Source organism: Oncorhynchus clarkii, unplaced genomic scaffold (assembly GCF_045791955.1).
Source record: "Oncorhynchus clarkii lewisi isolate Uvic-CL-2024 unplaced genomic scaffold, UVic_Ocla_1.0 unplaced_contig_10823_pilon_pilon, whole genome shotgun sequence".
NCBI classification, from domain to species: Eukaryota; Metazoa; Chordata; class Actinopteri; order Salmoniformes; family Salmonidae; genus Oncorhynchus; species Oncorhynchus clarkii.
The window spans coordinates 30,001-56,425 of NW_027258526.1; the positions used below are offsets into that span (position 1 = coordinate 30,001).

General features: G+C 51.1%; 1 protein-coding gene across 1 annotated transcript in view; it reads left to right on the top strand.

The window, feature by feature from the left end:
• The window catches only part of LOC139397181 (RNA-binding protein 10-like), a 53,679-nt gene extending 27,581 nt beyond the window's left edge, over window positions 1-26,098 (top strand). Inside the window, exons 12-16 of the mRNA XM_071144053.1 lie at window positions 4,454-4,648; window positions 4,744-4,956; window positions 5,038-5,097; window positions 25,513-25,701; window positions 26,084-26,098. Of these exons, the coding sequence (XP_071000154.1) occupies window positions 4,454-4,648; window positions 4,744-4,956; window positions 5,038-5,097; window positions 25,513-25,701; window positions 26,084-26,098 (672 nt within the window). The remainder of the gene's footprint in view (window positions 1-4,453; window positions 4,649-4,743; window positions 4,957-5,037; window positions 5,098-25,512; window positions 25,702-26,083) is intronic.
• Window positions 26,099-26,425: the final 327 nt, after the last annotated feature.

Below are 26,425 nucleotides of genomic sequence, written 5' to 3' on the forward strand. Positions count from 1 at the left end.
CCTCTAACTGGACTCTACTACGACCCTCTAATGGGACTCTACTACGACCCTCTATCTGGACTCTACTACGACCCTAACTCACAGGTAGCACATACTCTACTACGACCCTCTATCTGGACTCTACTACGACCCTAACTCACAGGTAGCACATACTCTACTACGACCCTCTAACGGGACTCTACTACGACCCTAACTCACAGGTAGCACATACTCTACTACGACCCTCTAACGGGACTCTACTACGACCCTCTAACGGGACTCTACTACGACCCTAACTCACAGGTGGCACATACTCTACTACGACCCTCTAACGGGACTCTACTACGACCCTAACTCACAGGTAGCACATACTCTACTACGACCCTCTAACTGGACTCTACTACGACCCTCTAACGGGACTCTACTACGACCCTAACTCACAGGTAGCACATACTCTACTACGACCCTCTATCTGGACTCTACTACGACCCTAACTCACAGGTAGCACATACTCTACTACGACCCTCTATCTGGACTCTACTACGACCCTAACTCACAGGTAGCACATACTCTACTACGACCCTCTATCTGGACTCTACTACGACCCTAACTCACAGGTAGCACATACTCTACTACGACCCTCTAACGGGACTCTACTACGACCCTAACTCACAGGTAGCACATACTCTACTACGACCCTCTAACGGGACTCTACTACGACCCTCTAACGGGACTCTACTACGACCCTAACTCACAGGTGGCACATACTCTACTACGACCCTCTAACGGGACTCTACTACGACCCTAACTCACAGGTAGCACATACTCTACTACGACCCTCTAACTGGACTCTACTACGACCCTCTAACGGGACTCTACTACAACCCTAACTCACAGGTAGCACATACTCTACTACGACCCTCTATCTGGACTCTACTACGACCCTAACTCACAGGTAGCACATACTCTACTACGACCCTCTATCTGGACTCTACTACGACCCTAACTCACAGGTAGCACATGCTCTACTACGACCCTCTATCTGGACTCTACTACGACCCTAACTCACAGGTAGCACATACTCTACTACGACCCTCTAACGGGACTCTACTACGACCCTAACTCACAGGTAGCACATACTCTACTACGACCCTCTAACGGGACTCTACTACGGCCCTAACTCACAGGTGGCACATACTCTACTACGACCCTCTAACGGGACTCTACTACGACCCTAACTCATAGGTGGCACATACTCTAATACGACCCTCTATCTGGACTCTACTACGACCCTAACTCACAGGTAGCACATACTCTACTACGACCCTCTAACTGGACTCTACTACGACCCTCTATCTGGACTCTACTACGACCCTAACTCACAGGTAGCACATACTCTACTACAACCCTCTAACGGGACTCTACTACGACCCTAACTCACAGGTAGCACATACTCTACTACGACCCTCTAACTGGACTCTACTACGACCCTCTAATGGGACTCTACTACGACCCTCTATCTGGACTCTACTACGACCCTAACTCACAGGTAGCACATACTCTACTACGACCCTCTATCTGGACTCTACTACGACCCTAACTCACAGGTAGCACATACTCTACTACGACCCTCTATCTGGACTCTACTACGACCCTAACTCACAGGTAGCACATACTCTACTACGACCCTCTAACGGGACTCTACTACGACCCTAACTCACAGGTAGCACATACTCTACTACGACCCTCTAACGGGACTCTACTACGACCCTCTAACGGGACTCTACTACGACCCTAACTCACAGGTGGCACATACTCTACTACGACCCTCTAACGGGACTCTACTACGACCCTAACTCACAGGTAGCACATACTCTACTACGACCCTCTAACTGGACTCTACTACGACCCTCTAACGGGACTCTACTACGACCCTAACTCACAGGTAGCACATACTCTACTACGACCCTCTATCTGGACTCTACTACGACCCTAACTCACAGGTAGCACATGCTCTACTACGACCCTCTATCTGGACTCTACTACGACCCTAACTCACAGGTAGCACATACTCTACTACGACCCTCTATCTGGACTCTACTACGACCCTAACTCACAGGTAGCACATACTCTACTACGACCCTCTATCTGGACTCTACTACGACCCTAACTCACAGGTAGCACATGCTCTACTACGACCCTCTATCTGGACTCTACTACGACCCTAACTCACAGGTAGCACATACTCTACTACGACCCTCTAACGGGACTCTACTACGACCCTAACTCACAGGTAGCACATACTCTACTACGACCCTCTAACGGGACTCTACTACGGCCCTAACTCACAGGTGGCACATACTCTACTACGACCCTCTAACGGGACTCTACTACGACCCTAACTCATAGGTGGCACATACTCTAATACGACCCTCTATCTGGACTCTACTACGACCCTAACTCACAGGTAGCACATACTCTACTACGACCCTCTAACTGGACTCTACTACGACCCTCTATCTGGACTCTACTACGACCCTAACTCACAGGTAGCACATACTCTACTACAACCCTCTAACTGGACTCTACTACGACCCTAACTCACAGGTAGCACATACTCTACTACGACCCTCTAACTGGACTCTACTACGACCCTCTAATGGGACTCTACTACGACCCTCTATCTGGACTCTACTACGACCCTAACTCACAGGTAGCACATACTCTACTACGACCCTCTATCTGGACTCTACTACGACCCTAACTCACAGGTAGCACATACTCTACTACGACCCTCTATCTGGACTCTACTACGACCCTAACTCACAGGTAGCACATACTCTACTACGACCCTCTAACGGGACTCTACTACGACCCTAACTCACAGGTAGCACATACTCTACTACGACCCTCTAACGGGACTCTACTACGACCCTCTAACGGGACTCTACTACGACCCTAACTCACAGGTGGCACATACTCTACTAAGACCCTCTAACGGGACTCTACTACGACCCTAACTCACAGGTAGCACATACTCTACTACGACCCTCTAACTGGACTCTACTACGACCCTCTAACGGGACTCTACTACGACCCTAACTCACAGGTAGCACATACTCTACTACGACCCTCTATCTGGACTCTACTACGACCCTAACTCACAGGTAGCACATACTCTACTACGACCCTCTATCTGGACTCTACTACGACCCTAACTCACAGGTAGCACATGCTCTACTACGACCCTCTATCTGGACTCTACTACGACCCTAACTCACAGGTAGCACATACTCTACTACGACCCTCTAACGGGACTCTACTACGACCCTAACTCACAGGTAGCACATACTCTACTACGACCCTCTAACGGGACTCTACTACGGCCCTAACTCACAGGTGGCACATACTCTACTACGACCCTCTAACGGGACTCTACTACGACCCTAACTCATAGGTGGCACATACTCTAATACGACCCTCTATCTGGACTCTACTACGACCCTAACTCACAGGTAGCACATACTCTACTACGACCCTCTAACTGGACTCTACTACGACCCTCTATCTGGACTCTACTACGACCCTAACTCACAGGTAGCACATACTCTACTACAACCCTCTAACTGGACTCTACTACGACCCTCTATCTGGACTCTACTACGACCCTCTAACTGGACTCTACTACGACCCTAACTCACAGGTAGCACATACTCTACTACGACCCTCTAACGGGACTCTACTACGACCCTAACTCACAGGTAGCACATACTCTACTACGACCCTCTAACGGGACTCTACTACGACCCTAACTCACAGGTGGCACATACTCTACTACGACCCTCTAACGGGACTCTACTACGACCCTAACTCATAGGTAGCACATACTCTAATACGACCCTCTATCTGGACTCTACTACGACCCTAACTCACAGGTAGCACATACTCTACTACGACCCTCTAACTGGACTCTACTACGACCCTCTATCTGGACTCTACTACGACCCTAACTCACAGGTAGCACATACTCTACTACAACCCTCTATCTGGACTCTACTACGACCCTCTATCTGGACTCTACTACGACCCTCTAACTGGACTCTACTACGACCCTCTAACTGGACTCTTCTACGACCCTCTAACTGGACTCTACTACGACCCTCTATCTGGACTCTACCACGACCCTCTATCTGGACTCTACTACGACCCTCTATCTGGACTCTACTACGACCCTCTATCTGGACTCTACTACGACCCTCTATCTGGACTCTACTACTACCCTCTAACTGGACTCTACCACGACCCTCTATCTGGACTCTACTACGACCCTCTAACTGGACTCTACTACGACCCTCTATCTGGACTCTACTACGACCCTCTATCTGGACTCTACTACGACCCTCTAACTGGACTCTACTACGACCCTCTAACTGGACTCTACTATGACCCTCTCTCTCCTCTTCTCTGTCTCTAGTACTACTATAACGGGGTCACTCTGCAGTATATGTACTGGGACGGAGAGAAGCAAACCTACGTTCCAGCTCCTGCTCAATCAACAGCTGAGGCTGCCGTTGCCCCCGGTGATAACTCCGCCCCCCCTGATCCTCCCTCTGCTGCTCCTGGAGGCAAGGAAAAGAAGGACAAGCCCAAAAATAAGACAGCCCAACAGGTAACACACACACACACACACACACACACACACACACATACACAACACACACACACAAAACTAAGCTACATAGGTGTGCTAATGTGTGTTCTCAGATAGCGAAGGACATGGAGCGTTGGGCTAAGAGTCTGAACAGACAGAAGGAGAACGTTCGCTCTCTCTCCTCTTCCTCCTCTTCCTGCTCCACCACCCCTGTGACCTCTATGGCTCCTCCCCCTGGTTACGCCCGGGTGCCTGGACACGGTCGCCTTGACGATCGCCGAGAGTCCGCCAGCGCTGACGCCGGTTATGCTGTCCTGGAGAAGAAGGTATCACTCACACGGACACACATGACACACACACAGACACACACACACACAGCTCTGACCCTTCTCCTCTTTGGCCTGTAGGGGGCGTTGTCTGAAAGACCTCAGATCATCCTGGACCAGCTCAGACACACAGACAGAGAGGTACACACCCCTTCTCCCTCTCCCTCTGTTTCTCTGTTTCCTACTCTTTCTATTCCAATGGTTATCCTTCTCCCTCCCTCTGCTCTCTCTCTCTCTCTCTCCCTCTGCTCTCTCTCTCTCTCTCTCTCCCTCTGCTCTCTCTCTCTCTCTCTCTCTCTCTCTCTCTCTCTCTCTCTCTCTCTCTCTCTCTCTCTCTCTCCCCCTCCCTCCCTCCCTCCCTCCCTCTAGGTATTTGGGGCCCTAAGAGAGATTTGGTTGGGGAGGGCCCCCCACCACGTGGGGAAACATTTTATTTTGTTCGCCCTCTTGACGGTGGAGAGAAAATGTTTAGTTTTAAAGTTAATTTCCTATAATTCTACACATTTTGCCATGGGGCGTAGAGACCATGTTGCAAACACAAATACCCAGTGCAATCAAAGATTAGATTTTTTTGTGTGTTTTATATATATTTCCACGCTGAAGTTGGAATAATACTGTGAAATTGTGAAAATTATGATCATGTCCTTTTACTATTTGAGCTGTTTGAAAAGAAATTTCAGCCTGTTTTGGTGGGGTGGAGTTTTGGCCTTCCATGGTGACATCACCAGGCGGTAAATTAGTTAATTGACGAATAAGAAAGAGAGTTCCAAACCTCTCTGCCAATAACAGCTCATTTGAAGTTTTCTCCCCAACTCAGACCACCCCCAGACAGTCCTAGCAAAATTACTGCTTGAGAAATTGCTCATTGCTAAGAAGCTATTTTGGTTTCTAATTTTATTTATTTTTTAAATCACATTAAGGTACTTAATTGTTACCCAGAAATGATTTGATATTGACATAAAAACAGCTGGATTGGACCTTTAAAGCAATTTTTCCGCCATTATAATTATTTTGCCATACGGGCAGAGAGAGACAATTTGCCCGGTCAGTATTCGGCCATGATTAATACAAGTTTAGATTAGAGAATGATTTTTAAACGCCGATGCCGATTGTTGGGGGTCGAGGAGGCCGATATTAAATATAATTACATTTTAACATTTTGATGAGGCATTCTTCCATGAGGGCCTTCCCAGATTCTGTGATATCAGTGAGGAAGTACAGTCCTGTAAATGACATTCAGATAATGATGTTATTTCAACATCTAACTATTTCCCCAATCGTCTTCAGGGTAACAAAAAAAAAAAGCCTTTCCTGTTTTGACAATTCTCAAGAAAACGCCCGCTTTCAAATAATTTCACAAAAGATTACTTAAAGCTAACAAACAGTATGAGTCCAAATGCAGTGAAAACAGGACAGACGACACAACCATTTATTCAACAGAGGCTTCAAAACAGCGATATGTGTGACATTATAGAATGTTTTATGTGAAGGAAATTTTATTTTATTTTATTTTATTTAAACTTTATTTAACCAGGTAGGCCAGTTGAGAACAAGTTCTCATTTACAACTGCGTCCTGGCCAAGATGAAGCAAAGCAGTGCGGCACATACAACGACACAGAGTTACACATGGAGTAAAACAAACATACAGTCAATAATACAGTATAAACAAGTCTATATACGATGTGAGGAAATGAGGTGAGATAAGGGAGTTAAAGGCAAAAAAAGGCCATGGTGGCAAAGTAAATACAATATAGCAAGTAAAACACTGGAATGGTCGATTTGCAGTGGAAGAATGTGCAAAGTAGAAATAAAAATAATGGGGTGCAAAGGAGCAAAATAAATAAATTAAATACAGTAGGAAAAGAGGTAGTTGTTTGGGCTAAATTATAGGTGGGCTATGTACAGGTGCAGTAATCTGTGAGCTGCTCTGACAGTTGGTGCTTAAAGCTAATGAGGGAGGTAAGTGTTTCCAGTTTCAGAGATTTTTGTAGTTCGTTCCAGTCATTGGCAGCAGAGAACTGGAAGGAGAGGCAAACAAAGAAAGAATTGGTACCTGCCCATTTATTAGCCAATGATCTCTTCCACATTCACAGTTTACAATCTCAAAATTGCAGTCAGTGCTATAAAATAATAAATAAATAGCCAAATTTCAGAAAGAGAATTCCTTGCACTGCAAGCATCCGAAGAAAACAAGATTTTTTTTAAACGTGTAATATTGCAACTTTCAGCGATTAAGCTTTAATATCATCCATTGGGTAAAGACATTACTTGTGAAGGTAGACAGACCAGCAGAGAGCTGTTTACCTAAGAGCTTGAATCTATCCTGCAAACAGGGCGTTCAGAAAGTATTCAGACCCCTTGACGTTTTGCACATTTTGTTACGTTACAGCCTTATTCTAAAATGGATGAAATTGTTTCCCCCCCCCCATCAATCTACACACAGTACCCTATAATGACATCACAATACCCCATAATGACATCACAATACCCTATAATGACATCACAATACCCCATAATGACATCACAATACCCTATAATGACATCACAATACCCTATAATGACATCACAATACCCCATAATGACATCACAATACCCCATAACGACATCACAATACCCCATAATGACATCACAATACCCCATAATGACATCACAATACCCTATAATGACATCACAATACCCCATAATGACATCACAATACCCTATAATGACATCACAATACCCTATAATGACATCACAATACCCTATAATGACAAAGCAAAAACAGGTTTGTAGAAATTTTAGCAAAGTTCTTAAAAATAAAAAGCTGTAAAAAAATAAAAATACATAAATATTCAGACCCTTTACTCAGTACTTTTGTTAAAGCACCAGTGATTACAGCCTCCAGTCTTCTTGGGTATGACACGACAAGCTTGGCACACCTGTATTTGGGGAGTTTCTCCCATTCTTCTCTACAGCTCTGTCAGGTTGGATGGGGAGTGTCACTGCACAGCTATTTTCAGGTCTTTCCAGAGATGTTCGATTGGGTTCAAGTCCAGGCTCTGGCTGGGCCACTCAAGAACAGTCAGAGACTTGTACCGAAGCCACTCCTGTGTTGTCTTGGCTGTGTGCTTAGAGTCGTTGTCCTGTTGGAAGGTTGGAAGGTGAACCTTCACCCCAGTCTGAGGTCCTGAGCGCTCTGGAGCAGGTTTTCATCAAGGATCTCTCTGTACTTTGTACTTTGCTACATTCATCTTTCCCTTAATCCTGACTAGTCTCCCAGTCCCTGCAGCTGAAAAACATCCCTACAGCATGATGCTGCCACCACCATGTTTCACCATAGGGATGGTGCCAAGTTTCCTCCAGACATGAAGCTTAGCATTCAGGCCAAGAGTTTGATCTTGGTTTCATCAGACCAGAGAATCTTGTTTCTCATGGTCTGAGTCTTTAGGTGCCTTTTGGCAAACTCCAATCGGGCTGTCATGTGTCTTTTACTGAGGAGTGGTTTCCATCTGGCCACGATACCATAAAGGCCTAATTGGTGGAGTGCTGCAGCGATGGTTGTCCTTCTGGAAGGTTCTCCCATCTCCACAGAGGAACTATAGATCTGTCAGGGTGACCAACCGGTTCTTGGTCACCTTCCTGACCAAGGCCATTCTCCCCCGATTGCTCAGTTTGGCCGGGCGGCCAGCTCTAGGAAGAGACTTGGTGGTTCCAAACTTCTTCCATTGAAGAGTGATGGAGGACACTGTGTTCTTGGGGACCTTCAATGCTGCAAGCATGTTTTGGTACCCTTCCCCAGATCTGTGCCTCGACACAATCCTCTCTCGGAGCTCTACAGACAACTCCTTCAACCTCGTGGCTTGGTTTTTGCTCTGACATGCACTGTCAACTGTGGGACCTTATAATGACAGGAGTGTGCCTTTCCAAATCATGTCCAATCAATTGAATTTATCCCAGCTGGACTCCAATCAAGTTGTAGAGACATCTCAAGTATGTTCAATGGAAACAGGATGCACTTGAGCTCAATTTCAGGTCTCATAGCAAAGGGTCTGAATACTTATGTAAATAAGTTAGCATTTTTAATACATTTCCATAAAATTCTAAAAAACAGTTGCTTTGTCATTAAGGGGTATTGTGATGTCATTAACTTCTTGATTCTACTTGAGACGCATATGTCTCAAGTAGGCACCTGGAAATGCAAATGCGCTACGCTAAATGCTAAATGTACTCGTTTAAACTCAAACCTTGATCAAAATTCACAAGCAGGGTATTGAATTAAAGCTACACTCGTTGTGAACCTAGCCAACAAGTCAGATTTTTAAAATGCTTTTCGGCGAAAGCATGAGAAGGTATTATCTGATAGCATGCACCACCTGAAAATGCCTGAATGCGACGTAAACAAAGACTCTGCTTATCCGACGCAGCACAAAACGCAGATATAAAATATAAAACATTCATTACCTTTGACGAGCTTCTTTCTTGGCACTCCTATATGCCCCATAAACATCACTATTGGGTCTTTTTTTCGTTTAAATCGGTCCATATATACCCAAAATAGCTTTCTATGGAAGCTGTGTCATTCAGAAAAAAACATCGTTTTTTAACGCTGCATAATTTTTTTAAATTAAAAAAGTCGACGATAAACTTTCACAAAACACTTCGAAATCCTTTTGTAATCCAACTTTAGGTATTAGTAAACGTTTATAATCTATCAAAATGATTACAGGGCAATGTATATTCAATAGCTCCTCGTGTGCAAATCAATGGCTGCCCATGTCCACATTAACAACATCCTGGTGGAGACTGGAAGAAACGGAAGCCAGATAGATGGATTTTCCAACAATAAATTCAATTGAAAATGACGACAATGGCGACATCGTGTGGAATTTGTATGAATTGCATGCAGGTCGATATTACATTTTGTCCTCTTTTAACAACCCATGGAAGTGACTTATGGAAATTATTTTTAGCTTTCAGAGAGCAGTTTTTCTTGCGTTTTTCAATGAAACACACGATCTGTTATAGTCACAGCCGTGATTTAACCAGTTTTAGAAACTTCAGAGTGTTTTCTATCCACACATACTAATCATATGCATATACTATATTCCTGGCATGAGTAGCAGGACGCTGAAAAGTTGCGCGATTTTTAACAGAATGTTCGAAAAAGGAGGGGGTAGAAGTAAGAGGTGGGGTATTGTGATGTCATTAAGGGGTATTGTGATGTCATTAAGGGGTATTGTGATGTCATTATGGGGTATTGTGATGTCATTAAGGGGTATTGTGATGTCATTAAGGGGTATAGTGTGTAGATTGACAAAGAAAAATATTTATTTAATACATTTTAGAACAAGGTTGTAACGTAACAAAATGTGTAAAAAGTTAACATGCTTCTACACCTGCATTGCTTGCTGTTTGGGGTTTTAGGCTGGGTTTCTGTACAGCACTTTGAGATATCAGCTGATGTACGAAGGGCTATATAAATAAAATTGATTTGATTTGATTTGAAGGGGTCTGAATACTTTCCGAATGCACTGGTCACACCTCCATCCCTGGTCACACCTCCATCCCTGGTCACAGCTCCATCCCTGGTCACACCTCCATCCCTAGTACCTGGTCACAGCTCCATCCCTGGTCACACCTCCATCCCTAGTACCTGGTCACAGCTCCATCCCCGGTCACACCTCCATCCCTAGTATCTGGTCACACCTCCATCCCTGGACACAGCTCCATCCCTGGTCACAGCTCCATCCCTAGTACCTGGTCACAGCTCCATCCCTAGTACCTGGTCACAGCTCCATCCCTAGTACCTGGTCACACCTCCATCCCTAGTACCGGGTCACACCTCCATCCCTAGTACCTAGTCACACCTCCATCCCTAGTACCTGGCCACAGCTCCATCCCTGGTCACACCTCCATCCCTAGTATCTGGTCACACCTCCATCCCTGGACACAGCTCCATCCCTGGTCACAGCTCCATCCCTAGTACCTGGTCACAGCTCCATCCCTAGTACCTGGTCACAGCTCCATCCCTAGTACCTGGTCACACCTCCATCCCTAGTACCTGGTCACACCTCCATCCTTAGTACCTGGTCACACCTCCATCCCTGGTCACAGCTCCATCCCTAGTACCTGGTCACACCTCCATCCCTGGTCACAGCTCCATCCCTAGAACCTGGTCACACCTCCATCCCTGGTCACACCTCCATCCCTAGTCACACCTCCATCCCTGGTCACACCTCCATCCCTAGAACCTGGTCACAGCTCCAACCCTGGTCACACCTCCATCCCTGGTCACACCTCCATCCCTGGTCACAGCTCCATCCCTGGTCACAGCTCCATCCCTAGAACCTGGTCACACCTCCATCCCTGGTCACACCTCCATCCCTAGTACCTGGTCACAGCTCCATCCCTGGTCACACCTCCATCCCTGGTCACAGCTCCATCCCTGGTCACAGCTCCATCCCTAGTACCTGGTCACACCTTCATCCCTAGTACCTGGTCATACCTCCATCCCTAGTACCTGGTCTTACCTCCATCCCAAGTACCTGGTCACACCTCCATCCCTAGTACCTGGTCACAACTCCATCCCTAGTCACACCTGCATCCCTAGTACCTGGTCACACCTCAATCCCTAGTACCTGGTCACACCTCCATCCCTAGTCACACCTCCATCCCTAGTACCTGGTCACACCTTCATCCCTAGTACCTGGTCACACCTCCATCCCTAGTACCTGGTCGCACCTTCATCCCTAGTACCTGGTCATACCTCCATCCCTAGTACCTGGTCACAGCTCCATCCCTAGTACCTGGTCACAGCTCCATCCCTAGTACCTGGTCACACCTCCATCCCTAGTACCTGGTCACACCTCCATCCCTAGTACCTGGTCACACCTCCATCCCTGGTCACAGCTCCATCCCTAGTACCTGGTCACACCTCCATCCCTGGTCACAGCTCCATCCCTAGAACCTGGTCACACCTCCATCCCTGGTCACACCTCCATCCCTGGTCACACCTCCATCCCTGGTCACACCTCCATCCCTGGTCACACCTCCATCCCTAGAACCTGGTCACAGCTCCATCCCTGGTCACACCTCCATCCCTGGTCACACCTCCATCCCTGGTCACAGCTCCATCCCTGGTCACAGCTCCATCCCTAGAACCTGGTCACACCTCCATCCCTGGTCACACCTCCATCCCTAGTACCTGGTCACACCTTCATCCCTAGTACCTGGTCATACCTCCATCCCTAGTACCTGGTCACAGCTCCATCCCTAGTACCTGGTCACAGCTCCATCCCTAGTACCTGGTCACACCTCCATCCCTAGTACCTGGTCACACCTCCATCCCTAGTACCTGGTCACACCTCCATCCCTGGTCACAGCTCCACCCCTAGTACCTGGTCACACCTCCATCCCTGGTCACAGCTCCATCCCTAGAACCTGGTCACACCTCCATCCCTGGTCACACCTCCATCCCTGGTCACACCTCCATCCCTGGTCACACCTCCATCCCTGGTCACACCTCCATCCCTAGAACCTGGTCACAGCTCCATCCCTGGTCACACCTCCATCCCTGGTCACACCTCCATCCCTGGTCACAGCTCCATCCCTAGAACCTGGTCACACCTCCATCCCTGGTCACACCTCCATCCCTAGTACCTGGTCACACCTTCATCCCTAGTACCTGGTCATACCTCCATCCCTAGTACCTGGTCACAGCTCCATCCCTAGTACCTGGTCACAGCTCCATCCCTAGTACCTGGTCACACCTCCATCCCTAGTACCTGGTCACACCTCCATCCCTAGTACCTGGTCACACCTCCATCCCTGGTCACAGCTCCATCCCTAGTACCTGGTCACACCTCCATCCCTGGTCACAGCTCCATCCCTAGAACCTGGTCACACCTCCATCCCTGGTCACACCTCCATCCCTGGTCACACCTCCATCCCTGGTCACACCTCCATCCCTAGAACCTGGTCACAGCTCCATCCCTGGTCACACCTCCATCCCTGGTCACACCTCCATCCCTGGTCACAGCTCCATCCCTGGTCACAGCTCCATCCCTAGAACCTGGTCACACCTCCATCCCTGGTCACACCTCCATCCCTAGTACCTGGTCACAGCTCCATCCCTGGTCACACCTCCATCCCTGGTCACACCTCCATCCCTGGTCACAGCTCCATCCCTGGTCACAGCTCCATCCCTAGTACCTGGTCACACCTTCATCCCTAGTACCTGGTAATACCTCCATCCCTAGTACCTGGTCACACCTCCATCCCTAGTACCTGGTCATACCTCCATCCCAAGTACCTGGTCACACCTCCATCCCTAGTACCTGGTCACACCTCCATCCCTAGTGACACCTGCATCCCTAGTACCTGGTCACACCTCAATTCCTAGTACCTGGTCACACCTCCATCCCTAGTCACACCTCCATCCCTAGTACCTGGTCACACCTTCATCCCTAGTACCTGGTCATACCTCCATCCCTAGTACCTGGTCACAACTCCATCCCTAGTACCTGGTCACACCTTCATCCCTAGTACCTGGTCATACCTCCATCCCTAGTACCTGGTCACACCTCCATCCCTAGTACCTGGTCACACCTCCATCCCTAGTACCTGGTCACACCTCCATCCCTAGTCACACCTGCATCCCTAGTACCTGGTCACACCTCCATCCCTAGTACCTGGTCACACCTCCATCCCTGGTCACAGCTCCACCCCTAGTACCTGGTCACACCTCCATCCCTGGTCACAGCTCCATCCCTAGAACCTGGTCACACCTCCATCCCTGGTCACACCTCCATCCCTGGTCACACCTCCATCCCTGGTCACACCTCCATCCCTGGTCACACCTCCATCCCTAGAACCTGGTCACAGCTCCATCCCTGGTCACACCTCCATCCCTGGTCACACCTCCATCCCTGGTCACAGCTCCATCCCTAGAACCTGGTCACACCTCCATCCCTGGTCACACCTCCATCCCTAGTACCTGGTCACACCTTCATCCCTAGTACCTGGTCATACCTCCATCCCTAGTACCTGGTCACAGCTCCATCCCTAGTACCTGGTCACAGCTCCATCCCTAGTACCTGGTCACACCTCCATCCCTAGTACCTGGTCACACCTCCATCCCTAGTACCTGGTCACACCTCCATCCCTGGTCACAGCTCCATCCCTAGTACCTGGTCACACCTCCATCCCTGGTCACAGCTCCATCCCTAGACACTGGTCACACCTCCATCCCTGGTCACACCTCCATCCCTGGTCACACCTCCATCCCTGGTCACACCTCCATCCCTAGAACCTGGTCACAGCTCCATCCCTGGTCACACCTCCATCCCTGGTCACACCTCCATCCCTGGTCACAGCTCCATCCCTGGACACAGCTCCATCCCTAGAACCTGGTCACACCTCCATCCCTGGTCACACCTCCATCCCTAGTACCTGGTCACAGCTCCATCCCTGGTCACACCTCCATCCCTGGTCACACCTCCATCCCTGGTCACAGCTCCATCCCTGGTCACAGCTCCATCCCTAGTACCTGGTCACACCTTCATCCCTAGTACCTGGTAATACCTCCATCCCTAGTACCTGGTCACACCTCCATCCCTAGTACCTGGTCATACCTCCATCCCAAGTACCTGGTCACACCTCCATCCCTAGTACCTGGTCACACCTCCATCCCTAGTCACACCTGCATCCCTAGTACCTGGTCACACCTCAATTCCTAGTACCTGGTCACACCTCCATCCCTAGTCACACCTCCATCCCTAGTACCTGGTCACACCTTCATCCCTAGTACCTGGTCATACCTCCATCCCTAGTACCTGGTCACAACTCCATCCCTAGTACCTGGTCACACCTTCATCCCTAGTACCTGGTCATACCTCCATCCCTAGTACCTGGTCACACCTCCATCCCTAGTCACACCTGCATCCCTAGTACCTGGTCACACCTCCATCCCTAGTACCTGGTCACACCTCCATCCCTAGTACCTGGTCACACCTCCATCCCTGGTCACAGCTCCATCCCTAGTACCTGGTCACACCTCCATCCCTGGTCACACCTCCATCCCTAGGACCTGGTCACAGCTCCATCCCTGGTCACACCTCCATCCCTGGTCACACCTCCATCCCTGGTCACAGCTCCATCCCTGGTCACAGCTCCATCCCTAGAACCTGGTCACACCTCCATCCCTGGTCACACCTCCATCCCTAGTACCTGGTCACAGCTCCATCCCTGGTCACACCTCCATCCATGGTCACACCTCCATCCCTGGTCACAGCTCCATCCCTGGTCACAGCTCCATTCCTAGTACCTGGTCACACCTTCATCCCTAGTACCTGGTCATACCTCCATCCCTAGTACCTGGTCACACCTCCATCCCTAGTACCTGGTCATACCTCCATCCCAAGTACCTGGTCACACCTCCATCCCTAGTACCTGGTCACACCTCCATCCCTAGTCACACCTGCATCCCTAGTACCTGGTCACACCCCAATCCCTAGTACCTGGTCACACCTCCATCCCTAGTCACACCTCCATCCCTAGTACCTGGTCTTACCTTCATCCCTAGTACCTGGTCACAGCTCCATCCCTAGTACCTGGTCACAGCTCCATCCCTAGTACCTGGTCACACCTCCATCCCTAGTACCTGGTCACAGCTCCATCCCTAGTACCTGGTCACACCTCCATCCCTGGTCACAGCTCCATCCCTAGTACCTGGTCACACCTCCATCCCTGGTCACAGCTCCATCCCTAGAACCTGGTCACACCTCCATCCCTGGTCACACCTCCATCCCTGGTCACACCTCCATCCCTGGTCACACCTCCATCCCTAGAACCTGGTCACAGCTCCATCCCTGGTCACACCTCCATCCCTGGTCACACCTCCATCCCTGGTCACAGCTCCATCCCTGGTCACAGCTCCATCCCTAGAACCTGGTCACACCTCCATCCCTGGTCACACCTCCATCCCTAGTACCTGGTCACAGCTCCATCCCTGGTCACACCTCCATCCCTGGTCACACCTCCATCCCTGGTCACAGCTCCATCCCTGGTCACAGCTCCATCCCTAGTACCTGGTCACACCTTCATCCCTAGTACCTGGTAATACCTCCATCCCTAGTACCTGGTCACACCTCCATCCCTAGTACCTGGTCATACCTCCATCCCAAGTACCTGGTCACACCTCCATCCCTAGTACCTGGTCACACCTCCATCCCTAGTCACACCTGCATCCCTAGTACCTGGTCACACCTCAATCCCTAGTACCTGGTCACACCTCCATCCCTAGTCACACCTCCATCCCTAGTACCTGGTCACACCTTCATCCCTAGTACCTGGTCATACCTCCATCCCTAGTACCTGGTCACAACTCCATCCCTAGTACCTGGTCACACCTTCATCCCTAGTACCTGGTCATACCTGCATCCCTAGTACCTGTTCACACCTCCATCCCTAGTACCTGGTCACACCTCCATCCCTAGTACCTGTTCACACCTCCATCCCTAGTACCTGGTCACACCTCCATCCCTAGTCACACCTGCATCCCTAGTACCTGGTCACACCTCCATCCCTAGTACCTGGTCACACCTCCATCCCTAGTACCTGGTCACACCTCCATCCCTGGTCACAGCTCCATCCCTAGTACCTGGTCACACCTCCATCCCTGGTCACACCTCCATCCCTAGAACCTGGTCACAGCTCCATCCCTGGTCACACCTCCATCCCTGGTCACACCTCCATCCCTGGTCACAGCTCCATCCCTGGTCACAGCTCCATCCCTAGAACCTGGTCACACCTCCATCCCTGGTCACACCTCCATCCCTAGTACCTGGTCACAGCTCCATCCCTGGTTACACCTCCATCCCTGGTCACACCTCCATCCCTGGTCACAGCTCCATCCCTGGTCACAGCTCCATTCCTAGTACCTGGTCACACCTTCATCCCTAGTACCTGGTCATACCTCCATCCCTAGTACCTGGTCACACCTCCATCCCTAGTACCTGGTCATACCTCCATCCCAAGTACCTGGTCACACCTCCATCCCTAGTACCTGGTCACACCTCCATCCCTAGTCACACCTGCATCCCTAGTACCTGGTCACACCTCAATCCCTAGTACCTGGTCACACCTCCATCCCTAGTCACACCTCCATCCCTAGTACCTGGTCTTACCTTCATCCCTAGTACCTGGTCATACCTCCATCCCTAGTACTTGGTCACACCTCCATCCCTAGTACCTGGTCACACCTTCATCCCTAGTACCTGGTCATACTTCCATCCCTAGTACCTGGTCACACCTCCATCCCTAGTACCTGGTCACACCTCCATCCCTAGTACCTGGTCACACCTCCATCCCTAGTACCTGGTCACACCTTCGTCCCTAGTCACACCTGCATCCCTAGTACCTGGTCACACCTCCATCCCTAGTACCTGGTCACACCTCCATCCCTAGTACCTGGTCACACCTCCATCCCTAGTCACACCTGCATCCCTAGTACCTGGTCACACCTCCATCCCTAGTCACACCTGCATCCCTAGTACCTGGTCACATCTCCATCCCTAGTACCTGGTCATACCTCCATCCCTAGTACCTGGTCACAGCTCCATCCCTAGTACCTTGTCACAGCTCCATCCCTAGTACCTGGTCACACCTCCATCCCTAGTACCTGGTCACACCTCCATCCCTAGTACCTGGTCACACCTCCATCCCTGGTCACAGCTCCATCCCTGGTCACAGCTCCATCCCTAGAACCTGGTCACACCTCCATCCCTGGTCACACCTCCATCCCTAGTACCTGGTCACAGCTCCATCCCTGGTCACACCTCCATCCCTGGTCACAGCTCCATCCCTAGTACCTGGTCACACCTTCATCCCTAGTACCTGGTCATACCTCCATCCCTAGTACCTGGTCACACCTCCATCCCTAGTACCTGGTCATACCTCCATCCCAAGTACCTGTTCACACCTCCATCCCTAGTACCTGGTCACAACTCCATCCCTAGTCACACCTGCATCCCTAGTACCTGGTCACACCTCAATCCCTAGTACCTGGTCACACCTCCATCCCTAGTCACACCTCCATCCCTAGTACCTGGTCACACCTTCATCCCTAGTACCTGGTCATACCTCCATCCCTAGTACCTGGTCACACCTCCATCCCTAGTACCTGGTCACACCTTCATCCCTAGTACTTGGTCATACCTCCATCCCTAGTACCTGGTCACACCTCCATCCCTAGTACCTGGTCACACCTCCATCCCTAGTACCTGGTCACACCTCCATCCTTAGTACCTGGTCACACCTCCATCCCTAGTCACACCTGCATCCTTAGTACCTGGTCACACCTCCATCCCTAGTCACACCTGCATCCCTAGTACCTGGTCACATCTCCATCCCTAGTACCTGGTCATACCTCCATCCCTAGTACCTGGTCACAGCTCCATCCCTAGTACCTGGTCACACCTCCATCCCTAGTACCTGGTCACACCTCCATCCCTAGTACCTGGTCACACCTCCATCCCTAGTACCTGGTCACACCTCCATCCCTGGTCACAGCTCCATCCCTAGTACCTGGTCACACCTCCATCCCTGGTCACAGCTCCATCCCTAGAACCTGGTCACACCTCCATCCCTGGTCACACCTCCATCCCTGGTCACACCTCCATCCCTGGTCACACCTCCATCCCTGGTCACACCTCCATCCCTAGTACCTGGTCACACCTCCATCCCTAGTCACACCTGCATCCTTAGTACCTGGTCACACCTCCATCCCTAGTCACACCTGCATCCCTAGTACCTGGTCACATCTCCATCCCTAGTACCTGGTCATACCTCCATCCCTAGTACCTGGTCACAGCTCCATCCCTAGTACCTGGTCACACCTCCATCCCTAGTACCTGGTCACACCTCCATCCCTAGTACCTGGTCACACCTCCATCCCTAGTACCTGGTCACACCTCCATCCCTGGTCACAGCTCCATCCCTAGTACCTGGTCACACCTCCATCCCTGGTCACAGCTCCATCCCTAGAACCTGGTCACACCTCCATCCCTGGTCACACCTCCATCCCTGGTCACACCTCCATCCCTGGTCACACCTCCATCCCTGGTCACACCTCCATCCCTAGAACCTGGTCACACCTCCATCCCTGGTCACACCTCCATCCCTGGTCACACCTCCATCCCTGGTCACAGCTCCATCCCTGGTCACACCTCCATCCCTGGTCACACCTCCATCCCTAGAACCTGGTCACACCTCCATCCCTGGTCACACCTCCATCCCTAGTACCTGGTCACAGCTCCATCCCTGGTCACACCTCCATCCCTGGTAACACCTCCATCCCTGGTCACAGCTCCATCCCTGGTCACAGCTCCATCCCTAGTACCTGGTCACACCTTCATCCCTAGTACCTGGTCATACCTCCATCCCTAGTACCTGGTCACACCTCCATCCCTAGTACCTGGTCATACCTCCATCCCAAGTACCTGGTCACACCTCCATCCCTAGTACCTGGTCACAACTCGATCCCTAGTCACACCTGCATCCCTAGTACCTGGTCACACCTCAATCCCTAGTACCTGGTCACACCTCCATCCCTAGTCACACCTCCATCCCTAGTACCTGGTCACACCTTCATCCCTAGTACCTGGTCATACCTCCATCCCTAGTACCTGGTCACACCTCCATCCCTAGTACCTGGTCACACCTTCATCCCTAGTACTTGGTCATACCTCCATCCCTAGTACCTGGTCACACCTCCATCCCTAGTACCTGGTCACACCTCCATCCCTAGTACCTGGTCACACCTCCATCCCTAGTACCTGGTCACACCTCCATCCCTAGTCACACCTGCATCCCTAGTACCTGGTCACACCTCCATCCCTAGTCACACCTGCATCCCTAGTACCTGGTCACACCTCCATCCCTGGTCACAGCTGCATCCCTAGAACCTGGTCACACCTCCATCCCTGGTCACACCTCCATCCCTAGTACCTGGTCACACCTCCATCCCTAGTACCTGGTCACACCTTCATCCCTAGTACCTGGTCACACCTCCATCCCTAGCACCTGGTCACAGCTCCATCCCTGGTCACACCTCCATCCCTGGTCACACCTCCATCCCTGGTCACAGCTCCATCCCTGGTCACAGCTCCATCCCTAGTACCTGGTCACACCTCCATCCCTGGTCACAGCTCCATCCCTAGAAACTGGTCACACCTCAGTCCCTGGTCACACCTCCATCCCTGGTCACACCTCCATCCCTAGAACCTGGTCACAGCTCCATCCCTGGTCACACCTCCATCCCTGGTCACACCTCCATCCCTGGTCACAGCTCCATCCCTGGTCACAGCTCCATCCCTAGAACCTGGTCACACCTCCATCCCTGGTCACACCTCCATCCCTAGTACCTGGTCACAGCTCCATACCTGGTCACACCTCCATCCCTGGTCACACCTCCATCCCTGGTCACACCTCCATCCCTGGTCACAGCTCCATTCCTAGTACCTGGTCACACCTTCATCCCTAGTACCTGGTCATACCTCCATCCCTAGTACCTGGTCACACCTCCATCCCAAGTACCTGGTCACACCTCCATCCCTAGTACCTGGTCACACCTCCATCCCTAGTCACACCTGCATCCCTAGTACCTGGTCACACCTCAATCCCTAGTACCTGGTCACACCTCCATCCCTAGTCACACCTCCATCCCTAGTACCTGGTCTTACCTTCATCCCTAGTACCTGGTCATACCTCCATCCCTAGTACCTGGTCACACCTCCATCCCTAGTACCTGGTCACACCTTCATCCCTAGTACCTGGTCATACCTCCATCCCTAGTACCTGGTCACACCTCCATCCCTAGTACCTGGTCACACCTCCATCCCTAGTACCTGGTCACACCTCCATCCACAGTACCTGGTCACACCTCCATCCCTGGTCACACCTCCATCCCTGGTCACACCTCCATCCCTGGTCACACCTCCATCCCTAGAACCTGGTCACACCTCCATCCCTGGTCACACCTCCATCCCTGGTCACACCTCCATCCCTGGTCACAGCTCCATCCCTGGTCACACCTCCATCCCTGGTCACACCTCCATCCCTAGAACCTGGTCACACCTCCATCCCTGGTCACACCTCCATCCCTAGTACCTGGTCACAGCTCCATCCCTGGTCACACCTCCATCCCTGGTAACACCTCCATCCCTGGTCACAGCTCCATCCCTGGTCACAGCTCCATCCCTAGTACCTGGTCACACCTTCATCCCTAGTACCTGGTCATACCTCCATCCCTAGTACCTGGTCACACCTCCATCCCTAGTACCTGGTCATACCTCCATCCCAAGTACCTGGTCACACCTCCATCCCTAGTACCTGGTCACAACTCGATCCCTAGTCACACCTGCATCCCTAGTACCTGGTCACACCTCAATCCCTAGTACCTGGTCACACCTCCATCCCTAGTCACACCTCCATCCCTAGTACCTGGTCACACCTTCATCCCTAGTACCTGGTCATACCTCCATCCCTAGTACCTGGTCACACCTCCATCCCTAGTACCTGGTCACACCTTCATCCCTAGTACTTGGTCATACCTCCATCCCTAGTACCTGGTCACACCTCCATCCCTAGTACCTGGTCACACCTCCATCCCTAGTACCTGGTCACACCTCCATCCCTAGTACCTGGTCACACCTCCATCCCTAGTCACACCTGCATCCCTAGTACCTGGTCACACCTCCATCCCTAGTCACACCTGCATCCCTAGTACCTGGTCACACCTCCATCCCTGGTCACAGCTGCATCCCTAGAACCTGGTCACACCTCCATCCCTGGTCACACCTCCATCCCTAGTACCTGGTCACACCTCCATCCCTAGTACCTGGTCACACCTTCATCCCTAGTACCTGGTCACACCTCCATCCCTAGCACCTGGTCACAGCTCCATCCCTGGTCACACCTCCATCCCTGGTCACACCTCCATCCCTGGTCACAGCTCCATCCCTGGTCACAGCTCCATCCCTAGTACCTGGTCACACCTCCATCCCTGGTCACAGCTCCATCCCTAGAAACTGGTCACACCTCAGTCCCTGGTCACACCTCCATCCCTGGTCACACCTCCATCCCTAGAACCTGGTCACAGCTCCATCCCTGGTCACACCTCCATCCCTGGTCACACCTCCATCCCTGGTCACAGCTCCATCCCTGGTCACAGCTCCATCCCTAGAACCTGGTCACACCTCCATCCCTGGTCACACCTCCATCCCTAGTACCTGGTCACAGCTCCATACCTGGTCACACCTCCATCCCTGGTCACACCTCCATCCCTGGTCACACCTCCATCCCTGGTCACAGCTCCATTCCTAGTACCTGGTCACACCTTCATCCCTAGTACCTGGTCATACCTCCATCCCTAGTACCTGGTCACACCTCCATCCCAAGTACCTGGTCACACCTCCATCCCTAGTACCTGGTCACACCTCCATCCCTAGTCACACCTGCATCCCTAGTACCTGGTCACACCTCAATCCCTAGTACCTGGTCACACCTCCATCCCTAGTCACACCTCCATCCCTAGTACCTGGTCTTACCTTCATCCCTAGTACCTGGTCATACCTCCATCCCTAGTACCTGGTCACACCTCCATCCCTAGTACCTGGTCACACCTTCATCCCTAGTACCTGGTCATACCTCCATCCCTAGTACCTGGTCACACCTCCATCCCTAGTACCTGGTCACACCTCCATCCCTAGTACCTGGTCACACCTCCATCCACAGTACCTGGTCACACCCCCATCCCTAGTCACCCCTGCATCCCTAGTACCTGGTCACACCTCCATCCCTAGTACCTGGTCACACCTCCATCGCTAGTACCTGATCACACCTCCATCCCTAGTACCTGGTCACACCTCCATCCCTAGTCACACCTGCATCCCTAGTACCTGGTCACACCTCCATCCCTGGTCACACCTCCATCCCCAGTACCTGGTCACACCTCCATCCCTAGTACCTGGTCACACCTCCATCCCTAGTCACCCCTGCATCCCTAGTACCTGGTCACACCTCCATCCCTAGTACCTGGTCACACCTTCATCCCTAGTACCTGGTCATACCTCCATCCCTAGTACCTGGTCACACCTCCATCCCTAGTACCTGGTCACACCTCCATCCCTAGTACCTGGTCACACCTCCATCCACAGTACCTGGTCACACCTCCATCCCTAGTCACCCCTGCATCCCTAGTACCTGGTCACACCTCCATCCCTTGTACCTGGTCACACCTCCATCGCTAGTACCTGATCACACCTCCATCCCTAGTACCTGGTCACACCTCCATCCCTAGTCACACCTGCATCCCTAGTACCTGGTCACACCTCCATCCCTGGTCACACCTCCATCCCTAGTACCTGGTCACACCTCCATCCCTAGTCCCTGGTCACACCTTCGTCCCTAGTCACACCTGCATCCCTAGTACCTGGTCACACCTCCATCCCTAGTACCTGGTCACACCTGCATCCCTAGTACCTGGTCACACCTCCATCCCTAGTACCTGGTCACACCTCCATCCCTAGTCACACCTGCATCCCTAGTACCTGGTCACACCTCCATCCCTAGTCACACCTGCATCCCTAGTACCTGGTCACATCTCCATCCCTAGTCACACCTGCATCCCTAGTACCTGGTCACACCTCCATCCCTAGTCACACCTGCATCCCTAGTACCTGGTCACACCTCCATCCCTAGTCACACCTGCATCCCTAGTACCTGGTCACACCTCCATCCCTAGTCACACCTGCATCCCTAGTACCTGGTCACACCTCCATCCCTAATGCCTGGTGACACATCTATCCAAGTACCTGGTCACACCTCCATCCCTAATGCCTGGTCACACTTTCCTCCCCATTGAGTCAGGTAGAACACGCTGCTCTACTTGCCTCCCCATTGAGACAGGTAGAACACGCTGCTCTACTTCCCTCCCCATTGAGTCAGGTAGAACACGCTGCTCTACTTCCCTCCCCATTGAGACAGGTAGAACACGCTGCTCTACTTCCCTCCCCATTGAGACAGGTAGAACACGCTGCTCTACTTCCCCACCCCATTGAGTCAGGTAGAACACGCTGTTCTACTTCACACCCCATTGAGTCAGGTAGAACACGCTGCTCTACTTTCCTCCCCATTGAGTCAGGTAGAACACGCTGCTCTACTTCCCTCCCCATTGAGTCAGGTAGAACACGCTGCTCTACTTCTCTCCCCATTGAGACAGGTAGAACACGCTGTTCTACTTCCCTCCCCATTGAGTTAGGTAGAACACCTGCTCTACTTTCCTCCCCATTGAGTCAGGTAGAACACGCTGCTCTACTTCCCACCCCATTGAGTCAGGTAGAACACGCTGCTCTACTTCCCTCCCCATTGAGTCAGGTAGAACACGCTGCTCTACTTCCCACCCCATTGAGTCAGGTAGAACACGCTGCTCTACTTCCCACCCCATTGAGTCAGGTAGAACACGCTGCTCTACTTCCCTCCCCATTGAGTCAGGTAGAACACGCTGCTCTACTTCCCTCCCCATTGAGTCAGGTAGAACACGCTGCTCTACTTCCCTCCCATTGAGTCAGGTAGAACACCTTGCTCTACTTCCCTCCCCATTGAGTCAGGTAGAACACGCTGCTCTACTTCCCTCCCCATTGAGTCAGGTAGAACACCTTGCTCTTCTTCCCTCCCCATTGAGTCAGGTAGAACACGCTGCTCTACTTCCTACCCCATTGAGTCAGGTAGAACACACTGCTCTACTTCCCTCCCCATTGAGTCAGGTAGAACACGCTGCTCTACTTCCCACCCCATTGAGTCAGGTAGAACACGCTGCTCTACTTCCCACCCCATTGAGTCAGGTAGAACACCTTGCTCTACTTTCCTCCCCATTGAGACAGTTAGAGCACGCTGCTCTACTTCCCTCCCCATTGAGTCAGGTAGAACACGCTGCTCTACTTCGCTCCCCATTGAGTCAGGTAGAACATCCTGCTCTACTTTCCTCCCCATTGAGTCAGGTAGAACACGCTGCTCTACTTCCCACCCCATTGAGTCAGGTAGAACACCTTGCTCTACTTCCCTCCCCATTGAGTCAGGTAGAACACACTGCTCTACTTCCCTCCCCATTGAGTCAGGTAGAACACGCTGCTCTACTTCCCACCCCATTGAGTCAGGTAGAACACGCTGCTCTACTTCCCACCCCATTGAGTCAGGTAGAACACCTTGCTCTACTTCCCTCCCCATTGAGTCAGGTAGAACACGCTGCTCTACTTCCCTCCCCATTGAGTCAGGTAGAACACCTGCTCTACTTCCCTCCCCATTGAGTCAGGTAGAACACACTGCTCTACTTCCCTCCCCATTGAGTCAGGTAGAACACGCTGCTCTACTTCCCTCCCCATTGAGTCAGGTAGAACACGCTGCTCTACTTCCCTCCCCATTGAGTCAGGTAGAACACGCTGCTCTCTCCTGGTGCACCTCCCCTCTTTTTCTTTCTCTGCCATCTCTCTTCACTTCACAGTTTTTTTCTCCCTCTTTAGCGCTCTCCACCTCAGGTGCAGGGTTTGGTTCCGGCCTACAGCGGCGAGACGGACAGCGAGGGAGAGGAGGGAGGAGAGAAGGATGAGAGGATGACAGACTGGGCTAAACTAGCCTGTCTGCTGTGTAGGAGGCAGTTCCCCAGCAAGGAGGCTCTCATACGACACCAACAGCTCTCAGAGCTACACAAGGTGCTTATAACATGCCTACAGAGTAACATAACACAGACACGAAGCCACGCTGTAATATTTTACTATAACTATGTAATAAGGCATTTTCCAAATTGGTGGTTGACTTCCATATAAGGCCTGAACTGAAGTCGTTACGGTGGCTCACATCTCACCTCTTCTGATGTCAGAGCTGTTTCTGTCTTCTGATGTCAGATCTGTTTCTGTCTTCTGATGTCAGAGCTGTTTCTGTCTTCTGATGTCAGAGCTGTTTCTGTCCTCTGATGTCAGAGCTGTTTCTGTCTTCTGATGTGAAAGGAGGTGATCCATAGGAGTTCCACAGCCGTCCCAGTTTATCTTGACTGTTAATCTGCAGTCCCAGTTTATCTTGACTGTTAATCTGCAGTCCCAGTTTATCTAGACTGTTAATCTGCAGTCCCAGTTTATCTTGACTGTTAATCTGCAGTCCCAGTTTATCTTGACTGTTAATCTGCAGTCCCAGTTTATATAGACTGTTAATCTGCAGTCCCAGTTTATCTAGACTGTTAATCTGCAGTCCCAGTTTATCTAGACTGTTAATCTGCTGTCCCAGTTTATCTAGACTGTTAATCTGCAGTCCCAGTTTATCTTGACTGTTAATCTGCAGTCCCAGTTTATCTAGACTGTTAATCTGCAGTCCCAGTTTATCTAGACTGTTAATCTGCAGTCCCAGTTTATCTAGACTGTTAATCTGCAGTCCCAGTTTATC